General features: G+C 44.1%; 1 protein-coding gene across 2 annotated transcripts in view; it reads right to left on the bottom strand.

Annotated features, from left to right (window-relative positions):
- The window catches only part of LRMDA (leucine rich melanocyte differentiation associated), an 871997-nt gene that overhangs the window by 358820 nt on the left and 491374 nt on the right, over positions 1-21803 (bottom strand). For both annotated transcript variants that reach the window (XM_063307686.1, XM_063307685.1), the window contains exon 5: positions 17398-17524. In XM_063307686.1, the coding sequence (XP_063163756.1) occupies positions 17398-17524 (127 nt within the window). The remainder of the gene's footprint in view (positions 1-17397; positions 17525-21803) is intronic.

Below are 21803 nucleotides of genomic sequence, written 5' to 3'. Positions count from 1 at the left end.
GTCCAGATGGATCAGAGTACCTAGCCTTACCCTTTCTCGTAAAATGCTAAGCAGAAGTCTAAAAGTGGGAGATCAGAAATTGCCCCCAGGGAGCCAGTCTTGCACACTGAGCTGACCATCAGGGTTAGACCACAGATTTTTCTCACTTCTCTTCCCTAATCCCCACTGCTAAGAAAAACACTGGAGTTCCTCTGATTCCTGACCCCCGTGGGTAGACATACAGATGGTGTGCAGGATCATTCTTATGGGTGACAACATTTCCTACAATTGTGCTGGCCTGCCATCAGCACCATTCTCCTAGTCATGCTTCAATACTGACAGTGTGGATAACCAAAGCTGGAAAGGCCCAAAAATAACGATAGTTAAAAAAACAAAACAAAACAAAAAAATCCAAGAGGGATACCAGCTGTTCTTTTTCTTTTGTATATTAGCTTGGCTTTAAATGTTCCTGATAGCTCATTTAAGTGATACGGATAAAAGCCAGAGGGCTCATTCTCAGAAGTCAAACTTTCAAGATGTATATCAGTAATGAAGGAGCTGGAAGAATGTATATATTTATCTTAAGTTTCAGAACTGTGTATTAAATGTTCTTTTAATGTTCTCAAGCTCTCTGATTTGCTGCATTCTAGAAAGGGCCCTTCTGTTTGACACTTTTTTTTTCTTCCAAACAGCATGCCCCAGATGAATCAGGGAGATTTAAAAGTAATAAAACAAGGAATTCAGAGCAAAGCAGGGCGTTCCCTTTCATGACCCCCTTGAGCCGACTGATTGCTGTGAAATAAAAGGAAGGGCTGGAAATGGTGGTTATAAGGCAGCCTATCCAGAGAGGTGATCATGGTCCTATGTTTCTGGATCAAAGTGGAAACCATCCTAGGGAAGACACAAGTTTTGCAGTTGTATGCTAGGCAATGTGTGAACTATTATAAATTAAATTAAATCACAGTTATATCCACAAAACAAACACAACTCTTTATTGTCTGATTTTACAAATCTTGCATTGGTTTCAATCTATACAGAGAATGATTCTATCACTAAATATTTTCAGTCTTTAAAACCCTAATATCTTCAATATTAAATTATTAATATTATTAATTATTATTAATAATATTAATAATGTTAGCCGGTTTGGTCTAGTGGTTAAGGTGCTGGGCTAGAAACTGGCTGGGTGACCTTGGGCCAATCCCTTTCTCTCAGCCCAACTCACCTCACAGGGTGGTTGTTGTGGGGAAAAGAGGAGGAGGAAGGAGCATTAGGCATGTTCGCCGCCTTGAGCTATTTATAAAAATAATAAAGGTGGGATAAAAATTAAATAAATATAAATAAATAAATAAATATTTTCAATATATTGATAAATATCAATAATATTTTCATATTCCTCTTTGCTTTCTTGGTTAGAAGAATGCTTCTTGTCCAACCAGGCATGTGTGTATGTACAGTATATGTGTTGTCTGTGTGTGTGTGTGTATATGTATACTATATTCAATATTTTGACACCTCTTAATATTATCCTAATAGAGCAGAGAGTCTAGTCCAGCATCCTGTCCTCAGTAGTGACTAAATGAGAGTCTACAAGTATACCACCAAAGTCTCTTCTGTTACCATCCCTAGAAATCACTTTTTACTATCACTTGAATGTGGAATGGTAATGTGATGATATCAGGCTTTATCAGGCTGTTGAGCATGAGGGATGAGCGTGTCGGACCCTGAGGCACTGCACAGGTGAGTGGCTGCAGGTTCAACCTCTCCTTCATGTCAGCGTGACTGGAACCAACCACAGAAACAGGAGAATTCTAGTTCAGTGCCCCTGGCACCCAACCCCTTCGGATGATCCAGAAGGAGACCATGAGCAACAGTTCGCTAAAGGTCATCAGGCATGGTCAATACTGTCTATACACTTCTACCCAAATGCTTATCCCAGGCATATTTACTTCTGCTGAATGCCGTGTTGGTTTCTTTTGCAACAACCTGTTCTTTTTTGTTGTTGTTGTTCAAAGTCAGGAGAGGACAATTGTAAAGAAAGGTTATTAAAAGTTCACTAGGAATGATACTTTAATGTGCATATCTTTTCTTCCCCCGGATAAACTCTGAAAAACAATGCACCTGCTCTTCACCAAAAAGATTCAGCTCTTAGAAATTCTGGCAAGAAAAGCAAATAACATGAGAACAAGGTATTCCCAAAAACTAAAACTCCAAGGGCTTCTGTGATATTTTTCCTTAGGTGCTTCATCATAGTCTTAAACTCAATATGTCTGAGACTAAATCCATCTCCTTGGAGCCCCAAGCTTTTCTTCCTTGATCTGTTTATCAGCTGACAAGACAACCATCCATCTTGCTGAACAGAGCTTTCAGCTTGCTCCTATCTTCTCTATTCAACACCGTACTGGCAAAATCATTCAACTTGCTCATCGCTCTTAAATATCAAGTTTTCCCTCCACAGACTCCTTCTGGCTTATCCTCAGGTAAACAGAGTTCTTCCAAAAAAGTGCGGCTACCATACACAGTCTGCCAGTATCTCTTTTTGGTTCTAGAGTGGGTGGGACCAAAACATTCGGCCTGTTTGGTTTTAGATTTTGGAATGGTTTGGAGAGGATTAATGGGCAAAATGGATGCTTTAGGACTTGCAGTGACTTCAGGCACCCATGTTAACTAAAACCTCCCCACAAAGTAGATCCTGATACCATCTTCTTTCACTCTACCACACAAAGTGTGGTCCTCAAGTGTACTCATGTTCTATGTCCTCCATGTATCCTATCTTCAACTTCAAAGCATGTAATTTCCTCTTTTCTTCTTTCACCTTATTCTTTCCAAAACTCCTCCAAGTTCATCTTTCCTTGAAATGTTTGGACCATCATAGCATAAGCAGCTTTCTTCCCATCCTATATTTGAGCCCGCACATGCAGCACACCAGGGAAAAAGGCTGAAGCTCAGCACTTTGCTTGTTGTGTTGCTTTCCTATCTATAGAAAACATTTTTTCTGTGGGAGAATATTGCAAATTATATCTGATATCATTTGTTCAATTTTACAAGCTTTTAAGTTCTATATGCAAATTGGGCTGCATATGTAGGCTTGACCAAATTTCAAAACTATAAACATGCAGAGAGAAACATGCATCTAAGCTTATTGCCCAATTTTAAAAAGAAATAAAATGCATGTGTCAGAATCTGCTGCGGGTGTTTGAATGAAAAGATTTCTCAAGATCAAAAGTCATAATAATAAGTAGTAATAATGTTTATTTGGTCAATGACCAGCAACATAAAATTAATAAAAATAACAAATAAAACTGAAATAACTCAAATGAGTACAATTATATATAGACAACTGTAAATTAAAACAATTATAATCTATAGATCCCTATTACAATAATGACATATTTATTTACCTAAACATTAGTAGATCCAAAATATTAATATACTTACCTGTCAGGGGAGATACCCTGATCACAATAATAAAATACGTAAAAGGAGGATGCGAAAATAATAAAAACTTATATCATAAAAATATATTCTGCTATATATTTTGAGATGTGATTCTCAAATATTGCACACCTTTATTAGGAAGCAGAAAGTATGTAGTTTAATTTATTTAGTTTTTCTGAAATATAAGGAAGGATTAAAAGTACGTTCTATATGTTTAATTCTTACATTTCGAGAAACGTATAGCTACATTTACTTATTGTATTTTTGTGTCAGCCAAGAGCCAAGGCTTTCTGAGCCATCGCAAAATTATAAAACACAAAAAAGATTATAGTGGAAGGATGTGGTAGAAGATTGGAGGTCTCAAGCCAAGCCTCCCAGAAGCCCTCTGAGCCTCACCACCTGACCCCATCTCCTGGTTTGGGTTAAAAGCTACCTCTTGTCTTTCAAAAAAAAAAAAACTGCAAGAAATTGAGCTGCGAGACATGAGTGAATTTGACTTTCTGATGGAATGTTATGGAAAAGAAGGGGTTATTATGTATGGGAGGGTTTTTGAAGAGAGGTCTGTGTTTGTGAGGGGAGCAGTTGGGCTGTTTGATTTCTTTAAGAAAATAGCTCTGGGTTTATTATTGGGATATGTAAATGTTTTGGTCTATTTTAAAGTGGGCTAAGGGACAAAAATATTTATTTGTATAGTCTTTTGGCTTTGGATGACTTTACTTATCGTAAATGATTGGGATTATGATTATTCAGGTTTTTAAAAAAATATTAATTCATGTTTCTTGTATTATTAATTATAATGACAGATAACTTACATGCTTTTTTATTTTTGATCTTTATTATAGTTGACAGTAATTTATAGAATAGTAGTAGGAAGGGAATAATTAAGTAATTGTTATTTTAGGGGGGGAGGAGATTAGGTGATTTATACTTTTTCTTTGCTTTTAATATAAGGGGAGGGAGCAATGGTATTTAGTGATTTTTATAATGTGCTAAGGGGTTTACTTGTAGAAATAATGTGATTTTGGTTTAATATAGAGTAAGGGATTGATTATGGGAAGTTGTTGTATATCCTTGATGTTTAAAGTCAGAAGTCACTTCTTTTTGTAATCTATTTAAAAATTTTCTCTTTTGTTTTCACACTTTTATAGTTCTTTTTTTTTGTAGTTCTTTTGTTTTTGTGTATCTTTTATCTTTTTTCTGAAATTTAATAAAGTTCTTTTTTTAAAAAAAGTAAGTGCAATTTTTAATAAAAGTATGATAAAAAAGGAAAAAGAAATAATTAAGTGTAAATCCTGGCTAAAATATAAACAACTTCCTAAAGAAATCATGCTTTTTCTTACAGCAAAGACCCCCTGTTTCCTTTTATTGGAACTTCCCATTTTCTTGAAAATTCTAGTTTTAATCTGAGGCTCTGGGAAAACATTTCGTTCGTCCTTCTCTCAGCCTTGGTCCAGTGTCTCTTTCAGTTCCCTCTTCCGATTTTCCCTTTGTTCTTAAAAAGCCAAAGTTTTTTTATCTCTAGCAGAGGGAGAAACCAGAGAAAAATGACTCCCTACATGACCAAGGAGAGCCAGTTTGGTGGATCGGTTAAGGCACTGGGCTAGAAACCAGGAGACCGTAAGTTCTAGTCCCACCTTAGGCACAAAGGTAGCTGTGTGTCATGAGTGCCGTTGAGCTAAAGTCATCAGCGCAATGGCACTCATGACAATGACAAGGAAATAAGTGAAGGGGCACAAGTTAAGTAGCCATCAACCCACAACGACTAACGGCTAACAAACAATAGCTAAACTAATCACGGAGCCACCCAAGCCATCAGCGACAATACAACGGGGATCGCCCAGCTGAAAGCAATCAGCAGAAGAATGGAAACCTGAGGATGGGCGATCCTGGAAACCCTCAACCAATGGCAGGGCAACGCATGGGACAAAGGGGGGTGACGTGACCGTGAGCGAGGGGGCGCTGACCGGCGCGGGGTATTTAAACCCCGCACCGGCGCGCTCCTGTCACTCTCAGCTTTTTTCTACCAACGTTGTACCTAACCTGAAATAAACCAGAACCTGCTTTGCAAACCAGCGTCTGAATGTTATTCAGAGGTAGGCAGCGCATGACATAAAGCTGAGAGTCATAAACTCAGCCTCGCCGAGCCCCACCGGACGACAACGAGCCGCGGGAGGAGTAGACGGCGAGAAGACCAGCAAGATGAGGCCGGAACGGCGCGGGCAAGGAGGGCGAGCCGCGCGGCAAGAGACAGAGGAGGACCGACCGAGGCCAGAGGCACCGCGGACTCCCGGAGCCATGGACGCCCACCCCACCCGACCCGAGCCTCAGCTCCAACCCCAAGGGGAGATGGCGACGGAGGCAACCCGACCGCGGGAGGGAGCAGCACGACTTCCGAAACCAGCGGAGGACCCCGCGCCCCACATCGCACCCCAGCAACGGGCGTGGAGCGACAGCCCCACGGTGCTCAACACGGAGGAGGACGACGGAGACACCCATCAGACGGAGGAGGAAGCGGACCCGCGGCGGAGGGACGATGAACCCCACCGGCAACCCACCCCCGAGGACGCGCCAACGGAACCGGCCCCAGCGGCGGCGCGGGCTGTGGACGAGGAGGCACGAGCTGAACTCGCGGCCATGCGGGCTCAGCTGACGGAACTCCAGACCATGCTCCAGGCGCTTATGCCCCCCACGCCACCCAACGACGTCCCCGCACAAGCCCACACCCCGAGCGAAGCACCGAACCCACACGGGCCAGAGGAGAGCCAGCAGACGGCACAGGCGGCCGACACCACACCCCAGGAAGCGAGAGGCGGGGCCGCACAAAACGCCCGGGCCCCAAAGGACTTCCCCATCTTCTTCGATGGGACCCCCTCAAAACTCTCGTTTTTCATCACCAACGCTAGGGAGTTCATGGGGAGGCACGGACACTCCTATGACTCCGAGGCCGACAAGATCGCCGCCGTGGCGATCAAACTCCAAGACAGGGCGGCGGACTGGTAAGTCCAACTGTACGAGTCCAGCTCCCCCGCCCTCGCCACCTTCCCTGCTTTCATCAAAGAGATGAAAAACTACTTCGAAGACCCCCTAGCTAAAGTACGGGCGAAAAGCGCACTCCAGAGACTTAAACAGGGCACACGCACGGTCCCTGACTACGCCCTGGAGTTCAAAGCCCTCGCGGGAAAGGTCTGCGACTGGTCTGAGACCACCCTGCTGGAAATCTTCAAAAGGGGGCTCAACCGCGACGTTCTCCAATGGGCCCTCTACCGCGACGACCCAGAAACGTTACACGGGTGGATCCACCTCGCGGGGAGAGCCGAACACGCGCACCGCACCTTCCTTATGACAACCACGGAAGACACAAACTATGTCGGGAAAAAGGTACCCGCACCACACGGGGGGATGGCCGGCCCCATATACCCAAAAAAGAGGTTCAACCGGGAGCCCTGCGGGAGGTGTGGCAAATTAGGGCACAAGACGGCGGATTGCTTCGCCAACCGACCGCCGACCAGCGCGCCCAAGCCCGCCCCGAAAATTAGCCCCAAACCACCCAACCCGGGGCCGCCCCCTCACCGCCGAATGACCGTGGCCACAGCGACACCGGAAGAGGGCTGGGACGCGTACTGGGGGGAAGAGGACAATACCGACCCCGACCAGCCGGCGGGAAATGCTCCCCGCCTGCTCTGAGACGCGTGGCAAGGCAGGCGGTGGGACAGCAACGCGGACCACCTCAACGAAACGACAAAAGCTCCGTAATATTGGCAGCAATCCAACTCTCTGCCGGCAACGGAGCCACCACGGCCGCGGCACTAGTGGACTCGGGGTGCTCAAAAAACCTCATCCACCCCGACCTAGTTGCCAAACTCGACCTCCGCTGCTTCCCCCTCCCCACGCCGCTGGCATTCCACCAGCTGGACGGCTCTACAGCGGGAGGGAAACCAGCCACGCTACAAACCGAGCCGGTCACCCTGCAAATGGGCACTCACACCGAGCGCACATCGTTCGTAGTCACGCCCATCGGACGGCCCATTGCAGTCCTGGGGATGCCATGGCTCGCGAAAAACAACCCGCGGATCAACTGGGCGACCCGCACCTTCACATTCGGCGACGGCGAGTATCGAGCACCAGCACCAGCTGGCAAAAGCAACCCCACGGTAGGACGAGCGGAGGCGACCACACAAGACAACGCCGCTACCACAGCAGACCTACCAGAACAATACGCCGACTTCTCCGAGGTCTTCGGAGAGGCAGAGGCAGACCAACTACCCCCCCACCGCAAGACGGATTGCCGGATCGACCTACTGCCCGACGTCCCCCTACCTAGACCAAAGATCTATTCGATGACCCCGAAGGAGATGGCAACCCTCCGGGAGTTCATCGATAAAAACCTAGACAGGGGATTCATAGAGCCAGCATGCTCACCGGTCGGAGCCCCCGTCTTATTCCGGGAGAAGAAAGACGGGACACTACGGCTCTGCACCGACTACCGGGGCCTAAACGCGGCTTCCCTGTCCAACAAATACCCCTTACCCCTGGTAAAGGACATGCTCGCCCACCTCTCCACGGGCAAAGTCTTTTCCAAATTGGACCTTCGCGAAGCGTACTATCGCATCCGAATCAGGGAGGGGGACGAATGGAAGACGGCGTTTAACTGCCCCCTAGGCGCCTTCCAGTACAAGGTACTGCCCTTCGGACTCGCGGGGGCCCCTGGGGTGTTCATGCAGCTCATCAATGAGGTACTGCATGAACATCTGTTTAAAGGGGTCCTGGTCTATATCGACGACGTCCTCATTTACACAAAAACACACGAGGAACACGTAACCTTAGTCAGGCAAGTCCTCGACAAGCTCAGAAGGGCGCAGCTCTACGCAAAGCCTACAAAGTGCGAGTTTCACAAAGAGCGCCTAGACTATTTGGGGTATCGAATCTCCGGGGACGGCATCGAAATGGACCCCGCAAAAGTCGAAGCGGTGCTAAACTGGGAGCGGCCCCGCAACAGACGGCAACTACAGAGCTTCCTGGGATTCGCGAATTTCTACAGGTCCTTCGCCCGGGGGTTCGCTGAGATAGCCCTCCCCTTAACGGACCTCCTCAAAACCAAAGGGGTGGGGGACACCCGACGCGCCAAGAACCCAGGCACAGTGCTGAATTGGACTCCCGCGTGCCAGACCGCATTCGACAAGCTGAAAGCGCTGTTCACGACGGAGCCAATCCTCGCACACCCGGACCCAGAACGGTCGTTCGTGGTCCAAGCCGACGCCTCAGACTTCTCCCTGGGAGCCATCCTGCTACAAAAAGACTCCACGGGGCTCCTGAAACCATGCGCCTACCTGTCAAGGAAGTTCTCTGAGACAGAGAGGCGATGGCACGTCTGGGAGAAAGAAGCCTTCGCGGTGAAATCGGCACTAGAGACATGGCGTCACCTACTCGAGGGAGCCACCCAACCATTCGAGGTCTGGACGGACCACCGGAACCTCGAGGCCCTACGAACGCCTAGACGCCTTAGCCCAAAACAGGTCCGATGGGCCCAATTCTTCAGCCGCTTTGATTTCCAGCTGAAGTTCATGCCGGGCAAGAAGAACTTCCTGGCCGACGCCCTCTCCCGGCTGCCCCAAGACGAAGAGCCCGCCCCAGACACCATTGGGACGGTCCTATCCGCCTCGCAACTGGGAATGGCCGTGACCACCCGAAGCGGCGCACGGAGGCAACTCGACGCTACGGCGCAGCCGACGGCGGGACAACCGGCGACGGAAAGAAGCCAACCGCAACTACCAGGGGGAATGCGCACGGACCTCGCCGCCGCCCTCAAAACCGACCCCTGGTTCCTGGCAAACCCCGACAAGGTAACGATGGCGCAAGACCTGGCATGGGGGGAAGGCAGAATCTACGTCCCGGACTCGCAACGCCAGGCGATCTTGCATAGGTCACACGACGCCAAGCAAGCGGGACACTTTGGGTTCCTCAAGACCCTACACCTAACACGGCGCCAATTCTGGTGGCCCGCGCTCAGGCGAGACGTAAAAACCTACGTGGCGTCCTGCCCAACGTGCGCTAGGGCCAAACGGGCACCAGGCAAACCCGCGGGGCTATTGCAACGAGTGGCAGAACCCTCCCGCCCATGGGAGGAAATCTCTATGGATTTTATAGTGGACCTCCCACCCAGCCAGAAGAAAACGGCCATTTGGGTGGTGAAGGACTACTTCTCAAAGCAGGCCCACTTCATCCCCTGCACGTCGGTCCCATCCTCACAACAACTAGCCAAACTCTTCCTCATCCACGTGTACAGGCTACACGGATGTCCCGCACGTGTGGTGACCGACAGGGGCACACAGTTCACCTCCAAATTCTGGCGGGCCTTCCTGAAGCTGACGGGGACCCAACAGGCCCTATCTACGGCTTGGCATCCGCAGACGGACGGAGCCACTGAGGTTCTTAATGCCACCTTAGAGCAATTTATACGATCATATACGAACTACCACCAAGACGACTGGGCTGAACTGCTCCCGTTCGCCGAAGTCGCATACAACAACGCCGTCCACACGAGCACGGGGAAAACCCCGTTCGAAGTAGTCTCGGGGCGCGACTTTGTCCCCATACCGGAGCTACCTCAACCCCCGGAACCCCAGGTGGACGCCAGCGACTGGGGACGGAAGATCGCGGAAGCATGGCCAGTAATCACGGCGGCGCTAAAGGAGGCACAGGCTGCTTACAAAGAGCAGGCCGACAAGCACCGGCGCCAACAACCGCCGTTCCAGGCGGGAGATATGGCCTATCTCTCCACCAAGTTCCTAAAGTCAACCCAACCCTCGAAAAAACTGGGGCCTAAGTACATCGGGCCGTTCCGAGTCACGCAAATAGTGAACCCGGTAGCAATACGCCTGGACCTGCCACACAACCTCCGGAGACTCCACCCGGTGTTCCATACCAGCCTCCTAAAACCGGCAACCACCTCCCGATGGCACCCAAGCACGCCACAGCCCGCACCGCTAATGATCGACGGGCAACACCACTTCGAGATCAGGGACATCCTCGACTCCCGCAAGCAACGAGGAACTCTACAATATCTGGTCAGGTGGAAACACTTCCCCCACCCGGAATGGGTGGCGGCGCACAACGTTAACGCGCCTGACCTGACCAGAGCATTTCACCGGGCATACCCCGACAAACCGCAACCAAGGTCAGCAAATCCAACCCCCCCCCCGCAGGCCCCCCCCCGCCTCCCGTGCCCCAAGGGAAAGGGCCCCCCCCAAGCCCGCGACTTGGGTGGACCTTCCCCCCCCCGGGACTCACTCCCCCCGCCCCGGGCCCACGGGGTGGTGACAAACGATCGCCAGCACCCTCCCCCCGCCCCCCGGCCGCGGGGGAGTGGCAAGCAAGTCAACAGGGCAACCTGGGGGCAACGCCCAGGAGACACAACAAAGGCGACGCACTCTAAATAAGAAAAGAAGGGCCCTACCTGGAGCTGAGCAGCACCCGACCAGCCACGCCTCTCGCCTCGCCGAACTGAGCCAAACAAACAGGGTGTGGTTGGAGCATGCGCACGCCAGGTCAGAACCCGAGCATGCGCACCATGGACACACCCTGGGAAGGCACGTGGTAGAGGGAGGAGCAAAGGGAGGGGCGACAACTACTCCGGCGGGAACTTTGAAAAAAAAAAAAAAAAAAAAAAATGTGGCGTTTTGACAGCTCCACGGGGAAAACCCAGAAACCCGAGGGAGAACACTATTCGGAAAGGGGGCAGTATGTCATGAGTGCCGTTGAGCTAAAGTCATCAGCGCAATGGCACTCATGACAATGACAAGGAAATAAGTGAAGGGGCACAAGTTAAGTAGCCATCAACCCACAACGACTAACGGCTAACAAACAATAGCTAAACTAATCACGGAGCCACCCAAGCCATCAGCGACAATACAACGGGGATCGCCCAGCTGAAAGCAATCAGCAGAAGAATGGAAACCTGAGGATGGGCGATCCTGGAAACCCTCAACCAATGGCAGGGCAACGCATGGGACAAAGGGGGGTGACGTGACCGTGAGCGAGGGGGCGCTGACCGGCGCGGGGTATTTAAACCCCGCACCGGCGCGCTCCTGTCACTCTCAGCTTTTTTCTACCAACGTTGTACCTAACCTGAAATAAACCAGAACCTGCTTTGCAAACCAGCGTCTGAATGTTATTCAGAGGTAGGCAGCGCATGACACTGTGTGACCTTGGGCCAGTTGCTCTCTCTCAGCCCTAGGAAGCAGGCAATGGCAAACCACTTCTGAAAATCTTGCCAAGAAAACTGCAGGGATCTGTCTGCAGTCTCTGAGAATCAGACACAACTGAACGGATTTAAAAAAAAAAACATGACCAAGAACTACAGCTCCCTTCTGGATGCTGCCTGATCATTTGGGATGAAGAGAGTTGGCTGTCAGAATTTGGAGCCTGCACATTTGCAAGAGACAGTATAGTTAATCCTGTACAATCACCACAGGCACAAAATCTAAAATTAAGAAGTGTTTTTGTCTATTTATCTAGCTCAGCTACAGGGCATCACCTACTTAACTTAAGCCGATCTCAAAGAAGCTAAGCAGGATCGGTTCTGATTAGTACCTGGGTGGGAGACAACCAGGAAATCCATGGCTATAAACTGAAATCAGAATCCCAGAAGAAGGCAATTGCAAAGCACTAATGCTATATTCTTGTCAAGAAAACTTCATGGATGTGTCCATCAAGACCATCAAAAAATAGATCCAATTTTGATCCAAAAGAGATTTTGCTTTTGATTGTCTGGAAATATTTGCTGAAAATATAAAATATAAAAACTCTCTTTTGGAGAATTCTCAGAGTACCCCTATTAACAGGGGGTTGGCAGAAAAGAGAAATGCTCCTTTTCAAAAAAGAGAAAGGGTTTTGCATCCTACAAGGTACACCAAAATGGATGTTCCCTCTTCCTTTCTCCTCCCCTGCACCTGGAACTCCCTCCCAGAAATCCTGTACATGCTTTTACAGAACAAGGGCACAGCTCTAAATAATTATGTCAGAGAAATGACAACTGTGCTCTTTGCAGGAATAGAGATGAATAATTACAAAGCTGAGACATAATTAAGCAATTTTGACTGTTGTATTCTTGAGCTGTCATTTTGATGTGAAGAGCTGTCAGGCACAGCAACAGACTTTACACTGGACAGGCATCTTCCACTTTGATCAACCCTTATGCTAGAAAATGAGGTTGTGGTTTGGTCATTAAACGAAGCTCCCTTGTTTGGCACAATGCCCCTTGCCCAGCCAGGCTCCCAGGCTTTTTTTTTTTTTTAATCAAGCATCAGTCGATGTTCAATATTTTGACATTTCTAAATATAAACATCACTGGGTAATGAAGTTCAACTCACTTCACACAGCGAGAGAGAGCAGAGCATTGCAATGTTCAGCTGTTTTCTAATGAATGACTGTATCTTCCCCATTATGACAGTCCCATCATAAACAGACTCAACGCAACAAAAGATGAAATGAAGCAAAGAAAAAGAAAGCAGCATTCTTCTAAGAAAAATAAAATAAAATAAAAATCTGAGGAAGGCAGGGAGTTAGACAAAATTAAATATTTATGATTTCCACAAAGATTGGTGTTTGCTAGTTACTTTTGCATATAAGTAAACATAAGTGGGTTGGGTGAAAATATTCTGTCTTGTGTCTCATTTCCTATGTTGCTTTGAGATGCTAACATGCTCTCTAAAGATTCTGATGTCAAGTATGAAATGAAAGCAATTCTCATGGAGAAACCCCATGAGCCCACAGGAACTCATGTGCCCACAGTTTTTTTCTTCTTAACAAGTTCTCAGATTCCAATTTAGCACTATAAAGTTAGACTTAAATTTAGATACTTCATGAAAATAGACTAAAGGCAGGATAGAGTTCAAAAGAGCATAATTCCATGTCAAGCCAATTAATGTTTGCAAGAATGTTTTATTTTCCCTCTGATAATTATTTGTGCACCAAATCTCACAAATTCCTCTCAATACCTACATTTATATATATGTAGATTTGAAGTTAATATGAATTTAATGAGGAATTTGTGTAAACAACAACAACCAACCAATCTTTATTAGGGTCACGCACCAGCATAAAATAATAACCAATTTTTACCAAAGAGACATGTTCTTTTGTCTTTCACAATGAAGTTGATTAAGCTGTAAGAATACGGTCAGGGAGAAACAGATCACACTGATAGTGCTGAACTCCTATTAACAGCAAAACAAATATGGACATCTTATGTACCTCAAGGACCAGGAAGACACTGATGTGCAATATCTGATGCTCCATTAAACATTTCTATAAGGCATGATTTATGACAGCAAGTGATGGGCTCTGTGGACCTCCCCAGAGCCAACTTTGCTATGAATTCTTTTACAGTTATAAACTTCATTCTTTCAACATCCAAAAATGGTCCAGAAGCTGCAACTGGTAGAAAAGTGGCTGCCAACTCTAAGATGGGTGACATCTTAGGATTTCAAAGCTCACTTTCTTCAAATACTATCCAAATTATGCCCAAAGTTCAGCTTGTAGAGGCCTGGAGGTAGGGAGGGGATGTTCTCATGATTGCTTTTGTGGCAGAGTGCTGGAAAGCGTTTGGCCCAAGAGATCAGAAAAAACACACACCAGGCATTTCTATAAAAATAAATGTATTTACAGAAAACAGAAAACATAAACAGGTTTCCATATCCAGAAATCCTGGATAGGCACAAAAGATTTACAAGCTCATATTTTACAAGCTCATACACAAGCACACGTGCTTTGAGTAGGACCGAGCTGCTGCTGGGCTTAAACAGAAACTAAAAACTTTCTGGTGGCAAGCTTCCCCCCAGGCAAATCAGCAGCTTTAGCTTATATGGTCATCTTTTCACACCCAAACCTGAGGATACTTAAGTTTGACCTGTTCACCCTGCCAAAGTGATTTGTTACCATAGTAACTTAGTGACTTTCTCCTTTCAAACAACCAAATACCAACAGCTTTGTCTCACACTGCAAAATCCAGGAATAAAGTCTCTATGACACCACCGTGTAATTGTGGAACTCTCTCTTGAGCAAATCCTCGGTCTTCTTTTAGAGGACAACTGAAGACTATCCTGTTAACTCAGGCATTTATAGGATAGCAATAATCTAGGGTCAGGTCCTCTTTTATAGCTGGACACATGGCTTTTCTCTACAAGAATAAATCTTGCTTTAAAGTTTGTATTATTCTTTTTAAGGATGATTGGTTTTATTGTTGATGGTTTCAAAATGTTCTGTAAACTTTTCTGAACCCTTAGGGCGGACAGCAATATGGGAATCAAATAATGATAATCATTAGAATAACTAGAATAATAATAGCAATCACCTCAGCAGTAATCTATACAGTATGGAGAAGAATTCGTATCTCCAGATTTTATGCAACAAATTTGTTTTAATAGATTCAATCCAACACAATTTCTTAGGTAAACCAACGTTTGGGCAACATATAATAAAGTATAATGATAATAATTCTACTGAACACAAAGAGGCATTTGCTCATGACACCTAAAATGTTTACGAAAGGTAATATATTATGCTAGCTAAGACCTAGCAATTCCACAGCAAGGAATTTTAGGAAGGACTATCAAAATAATAAACTGGAACAAGGTGCTAAAAGGATTTCCATGTTTTAGAGAAAGACTTAGCAGATGACTAATTCAAAAATTGTATTGTTTGCAACATGGAATGGAATTATTAGAAAAAAGCACCAAGACTTGAAATTACCCAGTGAATTTTGAAAATCTTCCTTCTGACAATGGATCGAAAGAAGAGCCTATAAACTAGAAACTGTCCTCAAACTCACTTCTTCTTCCTTTGATTGGGCTTATTTATTTATTTATCATATTTTTATCACTGCCCAGCTCCCCCATATGGGTGACTCTGGGCGGTTCACAATAAAACAGTTTAAAATTCAATAAAATCATATATAATATCATTCATCAATAAATATCAATATCAATAAATATCAATATAAAGTATTATATTGGTAATGGCAGATCCTTCCCTTTGGAAGAACTTAACTGTCACCCATGTTGAGAATATTCAAATATTCAAATTCAAAATATGGAGATAATACATTGCAACTTGATATCCAGGTGTATAAAAACATAGTAGTTATAATTTGTTATCATTACAAAAAGGAAGGTAGAATGAACAATAACATCCTTTACATGTTAAACTGCTGAATTTTGCAAGGTTAAGGAACAGAGGAAGCCTTTCACTAAGAACAAACAATTTCACTTATTACAGACTGTGTGGTCAGAATATTTTAAGACATTAGTAAACAATGTGCCACCCCAATCAGCAAATAAGAATTATTAAAATATTAATAGTTACAAAAGGAATGAGAAGTGGTTAAGGTGCTGGGCTAGAAACCAGGAGACTGAGAGTTCTAGTCCCGCCTTAGGCACGAAAGCTGGCTGGGTGACCTTGGGCCAGTCACTGTCTCTCAGTCCAGCCCACCTCACAGGGTTGTTGTTGTGGGGAAAATAGGAGGAGGAAGGAGTATTAGGTATGTTCACAGCCTTGAGTTATTTATACAAATAATAAAGGCGGGATATTAAATAAAAATAAATACATAAATAAATACATAAATTGCTTCCTGCCTCAAAGAAACAGCCAAAACTGAATATATCTAGCCACACTACCAGGTGCTGTAGTCCTCACTTAATGGCTGCTCTGTTTAGCAACCTTTTGAACTTACAACAGCACTGAAAAAGTCGTTTTACTACTTGTCCTCAAAGCTGTGTCCATCACAGCATCCCAGAGTCACATGATCACAATTTAGGTGCTTGGCAACTGGTGCGCATTTATGATGGACGCAGCATCCCACGGTCATGTGATCACCATTTGCAAGCTTCACAGCCGGCTTTTGACAAGCAAAGGAGAAGCCAGCAGTAAGTCGCAAGTCATGGTCACGTGACTTCACCCTTAACGGCCACAGGCGATTTGCTTAACAACTGCAGCAGAACTGACTTACTGTACGACCGATGTGGTCCTGTGATTTTTCAGTTAATGGCCATGTCATTTCCCTGTAATATATCTTCCCCTCCAATATGACTAACAAACTTGGTCTACGCAAAACATTGTATTCATTTGGTAAGCACCATAGGATGAAAAGAGTAATTCAGAAGCAGCCATTCTCCTTCTAATTTTATTTCCACTGTCATATTATAATCAAATGTAGTACAAGCCATAGGCATATTTGCCCTCAGAGTACAGAAGTTGAAATACAGGTTCCCACTGTTGGCCTACAGCCACACTATTAAATCCAAAAGTGAGTAAATCAGCAGAAATCTTAGCGGGCCTACTGCAATTTTTGCCAGTTCTTTCCTCCAGCAAAGATCTCATCCTACACTGTTCCAGAAGTTTCCCCAACTCTCAAAAGCAGGTTAGAGGTAACACAAAACAGTAGGGCAGAAAAAGCATGGAAAAAGCATTGAAAAACTCATAAAGTATGAGAAAATAACATTTGCTTGTTTCTGGATTTCACCCAATAGGTTACTTTTATGGTAATACCAATGACATTTCCAATGGTTAGAAAGTTAGAACTAACCTGTTAAATTAAAATTACTTGGTAGATTAAGGGTTGATCAAAACAAGGTCAAAAATGTAATAAAGTCAAAGCATGCATGGTGAACATTAATTTCTGTACAAAATAAATTTAATAAATGTATGTAACAAATTGATTTTTTCCACTGATACCACAAATTCTTGCTGACAGGCACTGATTCCTTAAATGGCTATGCAGGACATAACCAAAAGAAGAATGCAGTTGAAAAGGAGAATTCTAATTTTAGCAAGCTTAATAAAATGTTAACACTTTTACCTGCCATCTAACTTCAACTTCAGCTGAGGAGCAAAGGTGTGCAAAAAGTTTAAAGGGAGTGCTATCGAGTCAGCTATTATTTCCAAAGATCCATGACTCTTCTCATAAATGTCATTATAGTTGCTTACCTTATTATCCACTGGCTTCACCACTTTCATAAAAGCCCCCCTCAAAATGGCTTCTTCACGTTCCTTACTGCTTACTTTCCGAGAATCCAGAAACTTCAATTTGGTTAATTTGTGCAGGACAAAATACCTAATTGGCATTTATAAAACAAAGAAATATAACCTTCAGGTTAGAAAGTTATTTCTACATAGAATGCTATTTTCTCAGTTAACAGATTTAAGATAAGCATATTGTAGTAAAGGATCTCAATTGCAATATTTTCTTTCTTTGCTTCTAACAGTTTTGCTCTTCATTCTGATATTCATGAGATAAACAAGCTCATTATAATTTTTGCCCCGTTTCATGATCTGTAAATGACATAATGTTTGAAACTTCCCATACGTTGAGCCTTTACAAGCATGCTCCAATTTTCTGCCTATACAAAAGTCTTCAGCTACATGAACAATCTTGATGCATGGACAATTTTATGCACAGAAACTCTTTTAAATAATGTGGATGCTTGTATGGGTGTTCTACCACTAAGCAAGTTGAAGCGGGATTACGGCCAGTGTGTTGAGAATATTTAGCTATGGTTTGTAAGTGCTAAACAGACAGGACCTTCATTTAGAATATCAGGTCCAACTTCAGTGAGGATGAGTTCAAAGTAAAGCCATTTCTGAGCAAACTTGATTAGCAAAAAGAGTTTTGTGGAAGTCATGGGGATCAATGGCTATTGGCTTTGATGACAGTGTGACTGCCTCTGAAGGCCATCTGCTGGCAGAATAGTGAGCTTTCTCATGCGGTTAGCTGGCCAATAGGGCACTGCATATGTTCCTATGCTACGTTCTTATCTCCATAACTTACGGAGAGTTAGGAGTTGCAGAACTAATAACTAAAAAGAAACAGCCACTAATACGTAGGTTCATAACCGTGATCATTTTAAAGCCATGCATAATAGGTGCTAAACCATCAGCTCCCCTTGAATAGCTGCGGTGTCATCTGGTAAAACTACGAGGACATCTTGTGATCAAGTTCTAGAGTGCTTTGGCTGTGGCCCTGAGCAGAGCCAGAGACTAACACACAAATAAGGACTGACACGTTTAATATATACCTTTTCCTAATCAAGTTAATTACTCAATCCTGTTAAAATGCTGTAAATAATAGTTACACTAAGGTGGCACTAGAACAAACTATGACTACATTATTCATAAACCTGTACATTCGTTGAATAAAAGAAAGGACATATCTATTTCCTCTGTCCTATCCTGCATTTTAACCAAAAAAAGGTGCCAAGTATAACATCTCAAAAAGCCTTAGGGCTTTATAACAAGTGTCCCAAAGACTCAAGTTCTTCAGCTTTGCATGAACAAATAACTTTGGGATTAGGGTTATTACTACATTTTCTTCCAAGAATCCTGAGGGCAAAGCACTGAACCATTTCTATGGGTAATCTTGTGTGCAGCAGAGACAAACCACTGTGTGGGCTGACTTGGACCACAATATTTTTTCTTGATTTGTGTTTGAATGACTGCACTCACTATTTTTTGTATTTTCTTTAAGCAGCGGTGTTACAACCAGCATTTCATTATCCATTCTTTTTTTTAAATAGTCTCTTTTCAAATTTCCTAATTTGAATTTCCAAGTCCTTTGCAATATGTCCATGCCAGTCAATAACATTCTTGAGGCACTCTTCAGTATCCCAAACATAAAATCCAAAATAACAGAATTGAACTTGAGCAGCAGAGGCAAAAATCAATTTAAAATAAATACTCAGAAAAAGAAAACTCCATGCAACAAAAGCAATCAATGTTAAACAATCTAAGGGATCTGGGGGGTGGGAAGGAGGAAGTAAAAACATTTATAACAAATATATTACACAAATAACGCAAATTATCCAAAAGTTAATCCCAGCCAAGTTGGGGACATTATACCCCAAATGATCCTTTCCCTAGCATCTATTTGGAATATGCAAAACATTTCAACTTCAGAATGACCATTTCCAAAAGCAGAACAAAACACTGGTCATTTTGTGTGCTGCTGATCTCTCTGTACCAGGCACTGAGATATGACTTCTGTTTGTGAGCTTCCTTGTTTTAGCAAACCTGTCCAGCCTTTGCTTGTCAGAAGCCAGCAGTGAAGGTCGCAAATGGCAATCACGTGACCGTGGGACACTGCAACATCGTAATTGCAAGCTAGCTGCCAAGTGCCCGAACTGTAATCACATGACCATCACAATTCTGAGGACCTGTTGTAAGTCCCCCTCATTCAGCACCATTGTAACTTTGAATGGTTGCTGAACAAGAGGATGTTAAGAGAGGACTACCTGTGTTTCCTCAGTTTTCTTCAGTGAAAAAAAGTTCGGGAAAGGGACAAACAAAAAGTTTTATATCTGGTGAGATCAGCAATTTTATTAATGTCATTCTTTGGACTGTTACTCAACAGAATATTCTACTGTCAGCTAACTGGATGCTCAGCAGATGTGTTGGGACAGTCACTCCCTGACTTCCCAACCAATTCTGGGCATTAGTATCTCAATTCATTGGATGAAGAACAGATCAAAAATTGTATTTATTTGTTTATCGCCCATCTTGTATTGCAACGACTCTGAGCGGTATCCAACTGAATGCAGTCGTAGTTGCAATATAGCAACGTTTCCTGAGTGAGAAATGAAATACTTGCTACATTCACAGACAGAAATCAAAGCTTAAGTAAAACATTTGAGGTAAGGGAAAATATTTTAATGAGGCTGGTGATATTTCTGTATGAGTTAAGGTTCACACTACTGGAGAAGTGCTCAGAAACTTTTGTCTGAGGAACCTATTTGATTGAGAATTGCTTTTCAGTACTTTCTCCAGTTTCCGCTCAAGTTTCATCTAAGAACACTGGAAGCTCACAAGCAAAGACCCACACATGTTGCTTTATTCACAAAAAAAGCAGACAGAACAGGTCATACCATGGTATAAATCAATGTTTAAAAAAACCCAGCCCTGAAAGGTGATAATATCAACTCATCTCAAGTACTTGCTATTTACAGCCAGCCACCGAGATATGAAACAGACTTACTGGAGACTGAGAGAGGAAATGCCAGATCCATTCCTGGCAGGAAACAGAAAGGTGATTGATAATGTTCCTCACAAATGCCAAATGTATATAGACCATCATTCTAGAAACCAGCCTGAGTAACTGTGGCATGTAGAGTTGGCTGCCTCACACATTCAGAATTCTATGGGGGAAGGCTGAAATATAAAGGGTGATCTTTTCATATGTTCATTTTTATTTTACTCAATACATGGAATGGGAATAAGGCAATGATAGAACACCATTCCTAGAATTTTCTCAGAAGAACACTAAGAAGTCTTTTTTAAAAAGATAGAAACTATCCGAACTAATTCTTGGGTGCCTTCCAAGTTGAAGAAGCAAGAGTGGTCACCCTTTAATTAATTATTTAGTCTTCTGACAAGCAGACCAAACAAAAAAGACAATCAACCATACTTCACTGTGTCTAAGATGGTGAGATTGTAAAGTCATCATGAAATAGTATATGCACACTGACCTAGGCTAAAACCCATTAGCAACCTGATCATAACACTCAGCCATGCCGCTTCGATGGTGGAATAACAAAGGAGAGGCCTCTTTATAAAGTGTAGCATGTCCTGAGCCAGACAATTGTTAAACATTGTTGGATATCTGGGGATATTGAAATATGCTCTCACACGTCTCTTGACTTTTCCAAATGGCCTTTCAGCCACTGTGGGCCTCTGATGTCCCTTATCTTTCAATGGAAGACAATATTCCCTCTTGTATTACTGGCAGAAATGCTCAGAGCACAAGGGGTTCTTTCAAAGAGATGAACAGAAGGAAACAATATGTCAAGAGCAAAGCTTGGGAGGACTACAAACACCTACATAAATGGAAGGTGAAAAAAGATTAATATTCAGGTGCAGAAAACATCCACTGTTACCAAATCAGCAAATGTTGAATGATGGTAAGAAAGATGCCATCGAGAAGCAGACAGTCACAAAACTTGTGACAGATTCCAGCAGTGTCATGTCATCTCTTTGCCATCTTTGGACTGAAGACTACATTTTAACCTTGCGTGGCCCCATCAAAGGAGATGTATCTTTGCAGCAGAACTATTAAGTCAGATTTCTACTATTTAGAACGTCTGAAATTCTGTTCCCTAAACAAAGAGAACAAGCAGTCCTCACATCCTGGGAAACAAGAGTGAGGAATTGAATGGCAAATGAATGATGGACAGGAAAGCTTCCCCAATCATCTTGGCAAGGCAGATGTTACACAAGAGAGGATGATAAAAGTATAAAAGGCAATTAGTAGCAGACATTAGAAGCCACCTTGTCATCAGTGCTGATGCATCCTAAATAATGATGTCATTTGGAAGAACAGAGAGGCAACTGACATCTGTTTGTCT

Source organism: Candoia aspera, chromosome 6 (assembly GCF_035149785.1).
Source record: "Candoia aspera isolate rCanAsp1 chromosome 6, rCanAsp1.hap2, whole genome shotgun sequence".
Lineage (NCBI taxonomy): Eukaryota > Metazoa > Chordata > Lepidosauria > Squamata > Boidae > Candoia > Candoia aspera.
Note: the sequence above shows the minus strand (reverse complement) of the source record. Positions and strands in the feature narration are given on the sequence as shown.